Raw genomic sequence first — 12,250 nt, 5'->3', positions numbered from 1 at the left:
AGTATATTCTTCTAGAAGGCCTCTATGGTAGGTCGCCTCAATTTTTGCTAGTAACAGTAGTTAAGTGTTCAGCACTCAGCTATTTTTGCATCTTCTCTCTTGCCACAACCACATAAGATACCAGTATTATCTATAGCATTATTCCAATATTGCTTTGGGGGGGGGGGTGCACATGTGAAACTGATGGACAGATGTTCACCACTCACAGAGGGGATGAAATCTGAAACACCAGCTCATAAAATCTTAGTTGCTGCAAGAGACCAGCATTGTATATAGAAATCCCACGCCTTTTAATGTCCAAGGAAGCATTTGTTCACACTATGACTGGTGCTTTAAAAACTAGTGAATCATGTTTCCTACCTCAAGATTTAAAGCCAGGCATAGGCAAACTCCGACCCTCCAGATGTTTGGGACTACAATTCCCATTATCCCTAGCTAACAGGACCAGTGGTCAAGGATGATGGGAATTGTAGTCCCAAAACATCTGGAGGGTCGGAGTTTGCCTATGCCTGTTTAAAGCCCTAAACGGCCTCAGCCCAGTATACCTGAAAGAGCATCTCCACACCCATCATTCTCCCCGGACACTGAGGTCCAGCACCAAGGACCTTCTGCTGGCTCCCTCACTGCGAGTAATGAGGTTACAGGGAACCAGGCAGAGGGCCTTCTCGGTAGTGGCACCCGCCCTGTGGAACGCCTTCCCATCAGATGTCAAGAAAATAAAAAACTATCTGACTTTTAGAAGACATTCTTCCCCTGTTTAGGGAAGTTTTTAATGTTTTATCGTGTTTTTTATATTCTGTTGGGAGCCGCCCAGAGTGGCTGGGGAAACCCAGCTAGATGGGTGGGGTATAAATAATAAATCATTATTATGAAGATAAAAGCAACACAGGAAATTATTCCCCTAATGTAGTCATTATAATGTCAACATGAGGCATATAAGAGTTAATACATGCTATGGCTAACAGGCAAAAAACCCTAGGCTATGAGTGCAACTGCCTCAGGTGATCACTGGAGAAATGGACATACAGCTCTGAAGAGTTCTCAGATTCTGGGCTGACCATACTCATCCAAGGTCTCCACTAGGTCCCACAAGACAGGAAGCGCTATAGAAGGCTTCCTGTTTGAGATGGGACTTTGCCCGAGCAACAGCAGTTTTCCTGGCTCTGGTGTGCTTCTATGTTCTTTGGCTCCGATTCCTGGCTAGCTCCTTCCCTCTGATTCCCCAGCCCAACTCACTCCCTTCCGACAGTGGGCAATGGCTCAGCCCTGACAGCGTGGACTGCACCCAAATGAAGTTGACTTTGCTTAGTTCTTATGTGGGAGAACTAATTAAAATGAAATGGAAAAATACGATTCATCATAGTGGGTGTAAGTCGGCCTTTGTACACCTTTATAAATTATCAGATTTATACATCAGCCAATGAAAAGCAGCGAGAATTTCCAAGCAAAACTTTTTTCTTTTTTCTGAAAGCTGTAAATGTATTACTCATTTTCAAAAGGAGAGGGGGGTGGGGAAGAGAATTTATTCCACGTTTCCTCAAAATCTCAGCATTTAAAAGGCTGGACAGCAGTTTTGTTTTTTCTGAAGTAACTTGAACATAAACATTTGTCAGGCTTAGGAAAATGGCACAGACAAAGAATGCTGAACTCTGCTCAGTTCCATTGCTTTACTCCCTGTAGTCCGTCTCCTGACATCAGTTTTGTTTTTCTTCCATTTATGCTCCAATACCAGAAGTGAAGGAAAAACAACTTTGGGGTGTGGGGAAGAAGCTGAAGAGAGAAACTGCTTGAGGGGTGGGTTTGCCACTTACCAGAACATCCTTCTGCATTTAAATCACACAACTGCCCGCATGACCAATAGTCAAGGACAATAAAAGCTGTAGTTCAGAAACATCTGGAAAGCTAAAAGTTAGTGGCTCATAGAGCCTGCACATTTTTTGGTAAGCTGTCTTTTGAGTATTTTTGTGGAAAGGTTTAATAAGTAAGATACGCTGTAGGCAGAGTGAGGGAGATGTTGAAGCAGTTAAATGCTTCACATTTAAGAAATTACCTCAGAGCATGGAATGGGGAACCTGTGGTCCTCTGAAATTGTTGGATCCCAACTTCCATAAGCCTCAAACAACATGGCAAATGATTAGGAGTCCAACATCTGGAGGGCCACAGGTTTCCCAACATGAATTAAGAGAAACACATTCTTCCTTTCAGCATATTTTGGAAGTATTGCAAGACTACCTGCTTTGGATTGGTTTTAGTTACCAGAAAGCAGGTATATCAAGGAACAGAGAGCCAAGGAAATGTTGAGGTCTTGGTTAGGTAATATGATATTTGGGTGTGCAGGGAGGAGCCAAAACTATGGTATACTCCATGAAAAAGCAAGTTCATATCCACGTAAGTGACTTCCTGCCTGCACAAAAGCTTGAATGCTACAGAAGAGAGTGACTTTTGGTGCAGTTTACCTTGAGAGTACTTCAGTGAGCTTTACAAAACCGGCGTACGCCAACTCAAACGCGCCTCTGTGCCTTGACTTCAGAAGGTGATGCTTGAAATACTCCCCAATCTCTTTCACCTAGAAAAACGGTTTGGATTTTCTTAAGCAAACTGCAAAGATTTTACACACAAGTACTTTTGACAAGCTAAGAAGAATGGTATCGCAGACAGAGCCAATGCAATTGTTTACACAGCCCCATTGAAACCTATGGTCTGCTCCCGAGTTTACTTACATAAATCAACTGCACTGTTTCTCCTGACAGCAACTCTTAGCATTGCTTGATTGCGTTAGTTGTTAAAAGTTGCTTTTTAAACTTTAGAGGGCTGGTTAGCCAGTAGCTCACGCCCGTGCCATCTTTCCTCAATGTGTAAACACAAGGAGGGCAGGCGTGATCCCGATCATGCCATAAGTCAGGGGTGGGGAACCATTCCAATGGTGGAGGTACATTGTTGATGACTCCACACTCCCTGGGCCTTGTAAGAGGTCCAAGCAGAGCTCTCAGCCAGATGAAAACATCTGCTGGAGACAAGGTGCAAATAAAAATACTAGCACTACTTCCCTGCGCATAGGATAGCCAAAAAGCAAGGGATACACTAAGCAGTTGGTCACCAGTACCCTTTCAAGTAGCTGGTTGAAGTTTAAAACAATGGCAATGCCTTTGCAAGAGCAGGATTTGACCTCCCAGTTCCCCCCACCTCCAGCCTCCTGAGAAAGGCTGACAGAAGAGGAGGAAAGCATGTTGTGTATATCAGACTGCCAAGATGGAAACTGGTCTGGTTGAAACCATATGGGAAAGGGAAAAGGTCATCAATTAAACCCAGAAATCTAATAAATCCAAAATATTTCCAAATGAAATACTTGTGGTAAGCTAATTTCTTGTAAACACTGTAGTCCGTTCTCTTGAACAGTCCCAGATGGCGTGCTAGCCTCCGTGAGGTTTTAAAAAAGGGGGGGGGGCGTTAGAAAAGCAGCCCTGAATGGGCATAATTCTGTCATCCAGCCTGTGGGGAACACGATACCCTCAATCCATCAATGTGTTTGCTGTCGAAAATTACAGACCATAAAAGCTATACTAAAATGGCAATTTCATCGGCTCTCACCTTGCCATTTGCCAAATGAGAAACATATAAGTGGAAGTGAAACTGAAGTCAGTTAAACGAATTCTCAATGTTTAATGGATAGATATATGACTAGCCCCCCTCCATTAAATAAATGGAAGGCTCCCCAAGTATGGATGGCCTGAATAGCAACTTCAGATTACACTTGAAAGTGCCCTTTCTAAAATGCTCACCTATGAGAATACTGTATCGTAACTGGTAATCAGTGTAAACAGTAATTAAATGTACCTGAATGGAAAATCAGTAAACAATTTGCAATGCTAAAGCACTGTTTTATTCAAAATTGCTCCCTGGTATAAGCAGTCACGAATCTTCCCTGAATATTTTTGTCTCTTAAAACAATCCTTTGAGCTACTTCTCAATGCCAAATTATAGAGAAGTGAACCAATTAAAAGAATCTGAAATTTAAAGTAAGCACAGCTGCTGTTAACATCTAGCCAACACCTCCCCCCCCCAAGTGTCTGTCCATAAAACATTATTTGTCTGTCCAAAGCATTATTTGGAAAACAGCAAGACAGGATAAAAAGAAAGATGTGATAGACAAAAGGCCAACAGTAATTCGTTCCAATACTTCATATACAGTTCCAAGGACAGAAGATTTCAAACCATAGAATATTAAATAGTCTTACCTGCTGTACTGTTATCAGTGCATCCGGACAATTGGGAAGCGCCTGTAAAGGCAGAAGCTGACACAACTTGCCTAAAAGTAATGATATTTCCTTCATACTTCGCCAGCAACAAACGAGCACCATCTGAGCTGTTACGTCACATGTCTGCTGTTCTTCATCTTAAACAAATAAGTATAATGGATATATGTAGAGACAGCTAAAGACTTCTGTTCCAGCAAGGCAACCCAGGCATTCAATTTTAGCAGGTAAATTTTGACACACAATTTCAGTATACCACTGTTTTAAAATGACGGATCACATTTAAAAAAAAGATTTCAACGTTATTTATTTTTTAAAGGAATGTTTTTACAATGCCTATTGTAAACCGCCTAAGAGGCCTTTCGTTCTAGTAAGCAGTGTATACATTTTGTTAAATAAAGTAAATAGGCAAGGAGGGAAACAATTCCTGCCTGAAACCCTGGACGGCCACTGCTGTCCACTTAAGCCAAGGCAATACTGAGCTTGATGGACCAATGGTCTGAGTCAATCTGAGACATCTTCCTATGTTACTAGATTCCCCAAGGCCAGAATTTGCAACCAGCATGCGTTGCTGGCATTTTATGTCTAGGTTACACAGGCTGAGACCCTACCTGCCCATGGACTGTCTCGCCAGAGTGGTGCATGCTCTAGTTATCTCCCGCTTGGACTACTGCAATGAGCTCTATGTGGGGCTACCTTTGAAGGTGACCCGGAAACTGCAATGCAGCAGCTAGACTGGTGACTGGGAGTGGCCGCCGGGACCACATAACACCAGTACTAAGAGATCTGCATTGGCTCCCAGTACATTTCCGAGCACAATTCAAAGTATTGGTGCTGACCTTTAAAGCCTTAAATGGCCTTGGTCCTTTATACTTGAAGGAGCGTCTCCACCCCCATCGTTCAGCCCAGACACTGAGATCCAACGCCGAGGGCCTTCTGGCAGTTCCCTCAATGCGAGGTTACAGGGAACCAGACAGAGGGCGTTCTCGGTAGTGGCGCCCGCCCTGTGGAACGCCCTCCCCTCAGATGTCAAGGAAATAAGCAGTTATCCTATTTTTAAAAGACATCTGAAGGCATCCCTGTTTAGGGAAGTTTTTAATATTTAATGCTGTATTGTTTTTAACACTTGATTGGGAGCCGCCCAGAGTGGCTGGGGAAACTCAGCCAGATGGGCGGGGTATAAATAATAAATTATTATTATTATAGGTTCTAAGTCAGTACAGCGAGAGAAGTCATGAATAATAACGCCAAGGTCGCAGGTTCGATCCCCCTATGGGGCAGCTGCATATTCCTGAACTGCAGGGCATTGGAATAGATGACCCTCAGGGTCCCTTCCAACTCCACAATTCTATGACTCTATAACGTAGGATCTCAGGCAATGAAAGCAGGTGACATGTCCTTGCTCAGAAGACCTTCAGCTTCTCTTGCCAAACAGTTGATTAGGCTCCCAGGCCTCACATTAGAGATCTCCTTGGCTTCCTGAAGCCAGTCCCTTCTCTGAACAGGTGATCAGCATTGTCCCAGTTTTACAGTCTGCTTAGCATCACACACACAAAAACCCTGGTACTAGATACAGAGGTTTATCTGTTTCCTGCAACATCCTTTTCCATGTGCAGGGCAAGATCTGAAAAACCATATACACACCTGTTTTTACCCATTTCATTTCCTCTCAGTGGACCAGGGCAACAGGACAATGTGGGAATAAGTTTAACATAGACAGGACACCACTGTGTGTTTTTGGGGGGCAGCCGAAGAGATCACTGCTACATCAGCAAAAATATGTCATAATCACTTTGAGGTTTTCTATAATGGAGCAGTATATATATATTTTTTATAAATTTTATATATATATAAAATATGATGTAAAGTCAGACCTCACCAATGGGACGCACAAATAAGATTGGCTACAGGAGGTATATTGGCCCAAAGTATTAACAATGCAGATATTCAGTTAAAAGACTTTTAAAAAGGAGAAACAATCTCTTTTTCAACCAATCAATCTATTGCTATTAAAAACTACATGCATGAATATGAAACTGTAGGAATTAAAGGGAGGGGAAATAATTTAAAAAAATTAACTTCATATGGCATAGATGGATTTTTACCTCAGCATTCCCAGCATTTTACTTGTTTTGAAATGAAGGTCCCAACGGAGGCCATTTATAAGTGTGTGAAATTCAACTACCCCACCCAGTGGTTTTGATGTGAAAAGCAACTTTTAAAAGGATTTCCCAAAACAGACGAAAATAGTAGGCAGCAGAGTTAATCCAGCGGGCAGGGGCTTTTCTAACAGAGACCATTTATAAGCCACTTTGGTTCATAAAGAGAGAAAGGTGGGGACACGAAAAAGATGCTTAACCTCAACCACCACCATTCTCCCTTGCATGTGTACACAAACACACACATACACACACAGAGAGTTTGCCTGAAATTACCTCTAATTTCAGTGCAAATGTTTTCCGCTCCCTCACTGGTACAGTCTAGCCTGCCGCGCTCTTGGAACAATTTTGTTTCGCTGAAATAATCATTCGTATCACGTGGCTGTATCTCACGCAGAATCAACTGCAAGCGCTCTGAACTGTCTATGGAGAACAGAGAAAGTTGGCTTAAAAATGAACACTTTCCAACCAACAGTTGATTCATCAATATTACCAAAACACAGAGTGGACCTCTCTTCAGGAGATATTTTCAGTTCTATGTCCTGAACAACCAAATGGCACAGTGAACCCCACTATTGAGAGATAATAACAGGAACCAGCAAGAAGACTGAAGACAACTTTGGTAAAGAGCAAGCTACATAAAACTATTGCACCAAGAGATGCCAGGATTTTTAGAAATATTCATAGGTTACCCAAGTCAGTATCCATTGGAATAAGACCTTCTGGTGATGAACTCTGAACTACTGGAGACACTACAGCAGAAAGCTCATAAGACATCAGAATAAGCTTTGCCACCACCTCTTTCCATTCAGGAATCAGGGTCAAATTACTGTAAGAAGAGAAAATCATGGAATTCAAAGTAAACATTTCATTGTGACAAAGTAACAGCATTAACTTTATGATAATTTTTAATGCTTCCTATTTCTTTACTATAATCATACAATTCATACTGCAGCTTAGAATAGCCTTCCGAAAATTTCTTATTGTGGGGAGGCTTCTAAGCACGCTCTGCTGAATGCAGTTAGAAACCCCCTTCAGACTATGGGATACCCAGACTCCTATAACCAACATGCAAAAGACTAACTGATGCATGAAGGGGTTAATACCATAAAGCAAGGTGTCCTGACAGGCTTAGCTATGTCCACTTACCTTGGGAGGAAATGGGTGATCAAGCCTACTGTTGCTTTCCAGTCTACTAGAGAAGCTCAACACATAAGGAGGTCTGAGCTAGCTGCTGCAGCTCAGACTGCATGGCTCATACAAGCCACTTTTGAGCTCCTATACCAATAATTTAGGAACATTTGCCTCTGTAAATAAGCCAAGTTTTACTGCCCGTGCAACTTTTTCTGAATGCTGTATGGAAAACACATAAATCTGACCTTTGGAGAGTCTGTAAGTAAACATGGTTACTTTTTCTATACTAGCAGAATAGGGAAGTTTTGGAATCCACAAGGGCATATTTTAAAGGTCTAATGGCCTATATTTCCATACTTTACTTTGCTGCATATTTTGTGATTACAGTGGTACTTCGGGTTACATATGCTTCAGGTTATATACGCTTCAGGTTACATACTCCGCTAACCCAGAAATATTACCTTGGGTTAAGAACTTTGCTTCAGGATGAGAACAGAAATCGTGCAGCGGCAGCGCAGTGGCAGCAGGAGGCCCCATTAGCTAAAGTGGTTCTTCAGGTTAAGAACAGTTTCAGGTTAAGAAGAGACCTCCAGAACGAATTACATTCTTAACCCGAGGTACCGCTGTATATATCTCTGAGAAGTTCTCTCACCAAAGAGTACTTGCCCTACCTAAACTTTGATCTTGGCATCCAGGAATTCTCCTTTTTATACCTATTTTTTTCCTTCCCACAGACTTCCACACTAAACACACAACGATTAGAAGTTCTGCCGATAGGGGGATGCAGAGGGTAGGATGCTGCCATGTTCCTGATTGCAGAGAGATATCGAAGTGCCTTTAGCAGAACATGGTTAGAACCCCCATCCATCCCCAAGCTGGAGCTGGCAGATACATGCACAACAGAGGTTGGGCAGGGTACACCCTACCTTATACTTCCTACACAAGCTATTTAATCCCTAACCTAATAACCACACAGGGGCAATATTACTCACTTTAATGGTAACTGATGCAGAGCTGCTGTTATACAGTGTACACGGCCATACATTGGAAATGAAGTAGCCGCTTGAAGTAAAGACTTGTCTGCTTGCCGTATTTCTCCTTCAAGGTTCACCATCAAGCTTTTGACAACTATATATATATTAGTACAAACACAGGGCGGAAATCAAAGTGATAGTCATGGTATTCTGTATAAAATCAAATTCTTTAATAATAAACAGACAGTTGAAAGACTACATGCCATGAGAGAGCCACCTATGAATTTAAAAGTTGGTCATGAAAACAGAAGAACAGGAAGAGGGACTGAACACACACACACACACACACACACACTCATTTTGGGGCCACAATGCAACCTTTCCCACTGGCTTCCACAAGATTTGCTCTGGAATACATAATTTTGAAGGTTTTTCCTATAGCCAACACTAAAGAGCAACATTTTGTCTGTTAGGACATAAGAGCAGGGCAGATATAATTTGAGGCAAGGAGCATGCAACTTCTTAATCACTGTGGGAATGGAATTGATTCATTAAAGATATTTTCAAAAAGGTAATGAATGTGATCAATAAGATAACAGGATAAAATGTAAAGGACCCCTGGACGGTTAAGTCCAGTCAAAGGCAACCATGGGGTGTGGCGCTCATCTCGCTTTCAGGCCGAGAGAGCTTCCATCTGTCCACAGACAGCTTTCCGGGTCATGCGGCCAGCATGACTTAAACCACTTCTGGCACAATGAGACACCGTGACGGAAACCAGAGTGCACGGAAATGCCGTTTACCTTTCCGCCATAGCAGTACCTATTTATCTACTTGCACTTGTGTGCTTTCGAACTGCTAGGTTGGCAGAAGCTGGGACAGAGCAACGGTATTCGAAACACTGATCTTCCAATCGGCAAGAGGCTCAGTGGTTTAGACCACAGTGCCACACACATCCCTTTAAAAGGGTATGACATACCATTGATACCAATTGTAGTTCTATGTGCCTTGAAAGACTATGTTAATATTAGACACTGAAATTAGCCAAAAATTGGTCATGCTTTACCTTGCATGAGCATAACTGCTTTCTGTAGTGCAAAGCTAACACTGAATGCAGCCCCTGTGTATGTGAACAAACTGATCCCACAAGACTAAACACCTAGTGACAAGCTTTCAATTATGGTGGGAACCATTTATCAGGTTTTGAAATCAGCCATATTAGGGCACTTCCAGTTCAAAATATATTACTTTCTGTTCTTTGTCTTTCTTTGACTTCTATGGTCAAAACAAAAGCATTCAAAGATGTACAGGAGATTTCTTTTGGAGAGAACAAAACTTCCTCTTCTGCTCAATACTGACCAGCCAAAGTGTTCTCCTCCACTGGATCACTAGACTTATCCTCATCCCGCTGAAATGTGTTCAGAGGTAGATGATTGTTTAAGCAGGTCTTCAGCAGGCCTTTCTGGTGTATTAAGAAGTCCAGCAAATAGGAAGCTGTTACACAGTCGTAAGGCTTGGTACTTGTGCTGAGCTGCATCGCTACTTGAAACAATGACTGCAGTTGCTGAGGATCCTGAAGTAAAAAGTTCAACACATTTAAATACAAGTTTATTGAATACTGTACTGATTTATGTTCTAATCCAGACCCCTTGTTAAAATATACTTTGGGGGCGGGGAATTGTTGCTGTTATGCAGGAGGAGAAACAATTCTCCTGTAAAAAGGACTTTTCAGACTGGCCACCAGGAACCACTAAAATAGATATCGGTACCAAAATCTTCAGATACGTGGAAGGGTCTCAGGACCAAATCCAAACTGCTGATTTGTACGAATGGTCCCAATACCTAACTCAATTGCCAACCCAGAGGCATAAAAAAAATATGGCATACAGGAGGAAGAGCAACCCCACTTTGACGGTCCTGGCCCATTCTGTTTTAATTCTGGTTTCAATTGGTCCACCAGGAAAACTACTTAACAAACAATACATTAGTATCGACCTATGAAAAGCTTGTCCCCTCCCTCAATTTCCTATATCTGCTCCAATGCAACAGGAATTTTTTTTTTTAAGGGTTGGACACTGGTAAACAAACCCATTTCTCGCTGTAAGCTCTGAAGTAGCCTTCAACCCAACATTTAAGAGTTCAACAAGCAAAATGATTACAAAATTGAGAATGTGGTGTGTTTATAAACTTTATCCATACCCGAAAATAAGGCAAGACAGGATGAAGCTTCATCAGAAGATCAAATGCCAAGATCTTTATTTCCTCATAAGTGCTGGCAAAGCAGTAGAGTAGAGTCTGAAGACGAGGAAGGCTGACCTCTTGCGCTACCTGAAACAGTTCTTGGCTCTGGCCTGCTCCAAAGGATACCCAACGAACACATGCAAAAGAGGGTGTTTTTGTTATAAGTCGCAGAGGGAAAAAGGTTGTATTCTGTTTTGTTACATTTAGATTTTTAGCACTTGATTGCATTATTAAACAAAGTAATCATACAGTTCAACATCAGCTTATTGGAAACAGTTTAGGAGAGTTTGTGGTTCAATTTACAGGAGAGGTTGCATTCTTACAAAAAGACGAGACCTGGTATGGCTGAAGAAAAGGGAAGACAGGGTAGCGTAACATGAAGAGCCTGTGCAATAGGAGGATTTAAAAAATGAACTATGTGGCATTTCCCTCCCCATCTGGTGAGCTCTTCCTCTGGAGCTACTTGCTGCGTTGAGAAGCCTAAAGTGATCATTGCCATCATGGTGGAAGGAGTGCTGTGCCAGAATGCTTCCTCAGGCAACAGGCCAGGCAAGATGAATAAACCAGTCAAAAGAGGCAGGCTGGCATCCCACGTTACAACTTGCAGCAAACATCACCATGCAGCAACTTTCCCAGTATTGTCAATTCTCACCTGACTTTTTGTATTCAGGTTCACAGATATAAATACATAACGTGTAGGCGCCCCAGGCAGAGAAATGCATGGTTGTTGCCTTTTTGCAACATTCCAACCAAACATTCAGGGAAAGGCCCTGGGCTCAATGATAGGGCTCCTGCTTGGCCTGCAGAAGGGCCCAGGTTCAATCCCTGGAGTCTCTAGGTAGGTCTGGAAACGTTCCCTGCTTTAAACCCTGGAGAGCTCCTGCCAATCAGTGTAGACAATACTGAATGAGATGGACCAATGGCCTGACTCCATGTAAGGCAGCTTTTTGTGAACGTGCATGCAGAAACCAGGCCCAGATTAAGCTGCTTATCGAGTGGAATTTAAATGGGAACACAGTGAAAACACACATATATATGCAACTTCGCACTTGATGCTTGTAATTTTTAAAAAATTTATGAAGAGCTGATAATTTCGTTGGGGTATGGATATTCAAAATGTGGCAGGGATGCCATATTGCCGGATTCTGTACATGCCTGTCTAGTGTGTATGTTATATGTTTGAGTTATTATTCAGAGAGGGAAGGAGGAACAGATTTGCTAAGCGTGGAAGAGGTAACCATGTAGACCAAGGGGTGGAGTGTATAGACAATCTATCTGGAATATAATTGTATTTTGAGATAATGGTCTGACATGGGTACTCTTCCTGCCTCTGTTTACTTCCCCCTCTATTTCTCTTGTTCAGCTCTTTGACAGCTGAGAACAGCCTTTGAAGCCCTAATCTGCGGAAGGAAGGAACAGCGCTGGGTACCTTTACCTTTTCTGATGTTAGACATTGTTTGGAGAACGTACGGCATGGGAAGAGGTGGCTAGC

The 12,250-nt window shown here is 42.3% G+C and overlaps 1 protein-coding gene across 5 annotated transcripts in view; it reads right to left on the bottom strand.

Annotated features, from left to right (window-relative positions):
• THADA (THADA armadillo repeat containing) overlaps positions 1 to 12,250 on the bottom strand; it is a 153,409-nt gene that overhangs the window by 119,554 nt on the left and 21,605 nt on the right. For all 5 annotated transcript variants that reach the window (XR_013836565.1, XM_079968402.1, XM_079968399.1 and 2 more), the window contains exons 16-22: positions 10,717 to 10,868; positions 9,877 to 10,090; positions 8,539 to 8,674; positions 7,105 to 7,241; positions 6,689 to 6,835; positions 4,236 to 4,393; positions 2,457 to 2,566 (exon numbers count right to left, since the gene is read on the bottom strand). Coding sequence is in view for 4 of the 5 variants with exons in the window: in XM_079968402.1 (XP_079824528.1) it covers positions 2,457 to 2,566; positions 4,236 to 4,393; positions 6,689 to 6,835; positions 7,105 to 7,241; positions 8,539 to 8,674; positions 9,877 to 10,090; positions 10,717 to 10,868 (1,054 nt within the window). In the remaining variant the exon portion in view is untranslated. The remainder of the gene's footprint in view (positions 1 to 2,456; positions 2,567 to 4,235; positions 4,394 to 6,688; positions 6,836 to 7,104; positions 7,242 to 8,538; positions 8,675 to 9,876; positions 10,091 to 10,716; positions 10,869 to 12,250) is intronic.

The sequence above is a fragment of the Podarcis cretensis genome (assembly GCF_951804945.1).
Source record: "Podarcis cretensis genome assembly, chromosome: 3".
NCBI lineage: Eukaryota > Metazoa > Chordata > Lepidosauria > Squamata > Lacertidae > Podarcis > Podarcis cretensis.
Note: the sequence above shows the minus strand (reverse complement) of the source record. Positions and strands in the feature narration are given on the sequence as shown.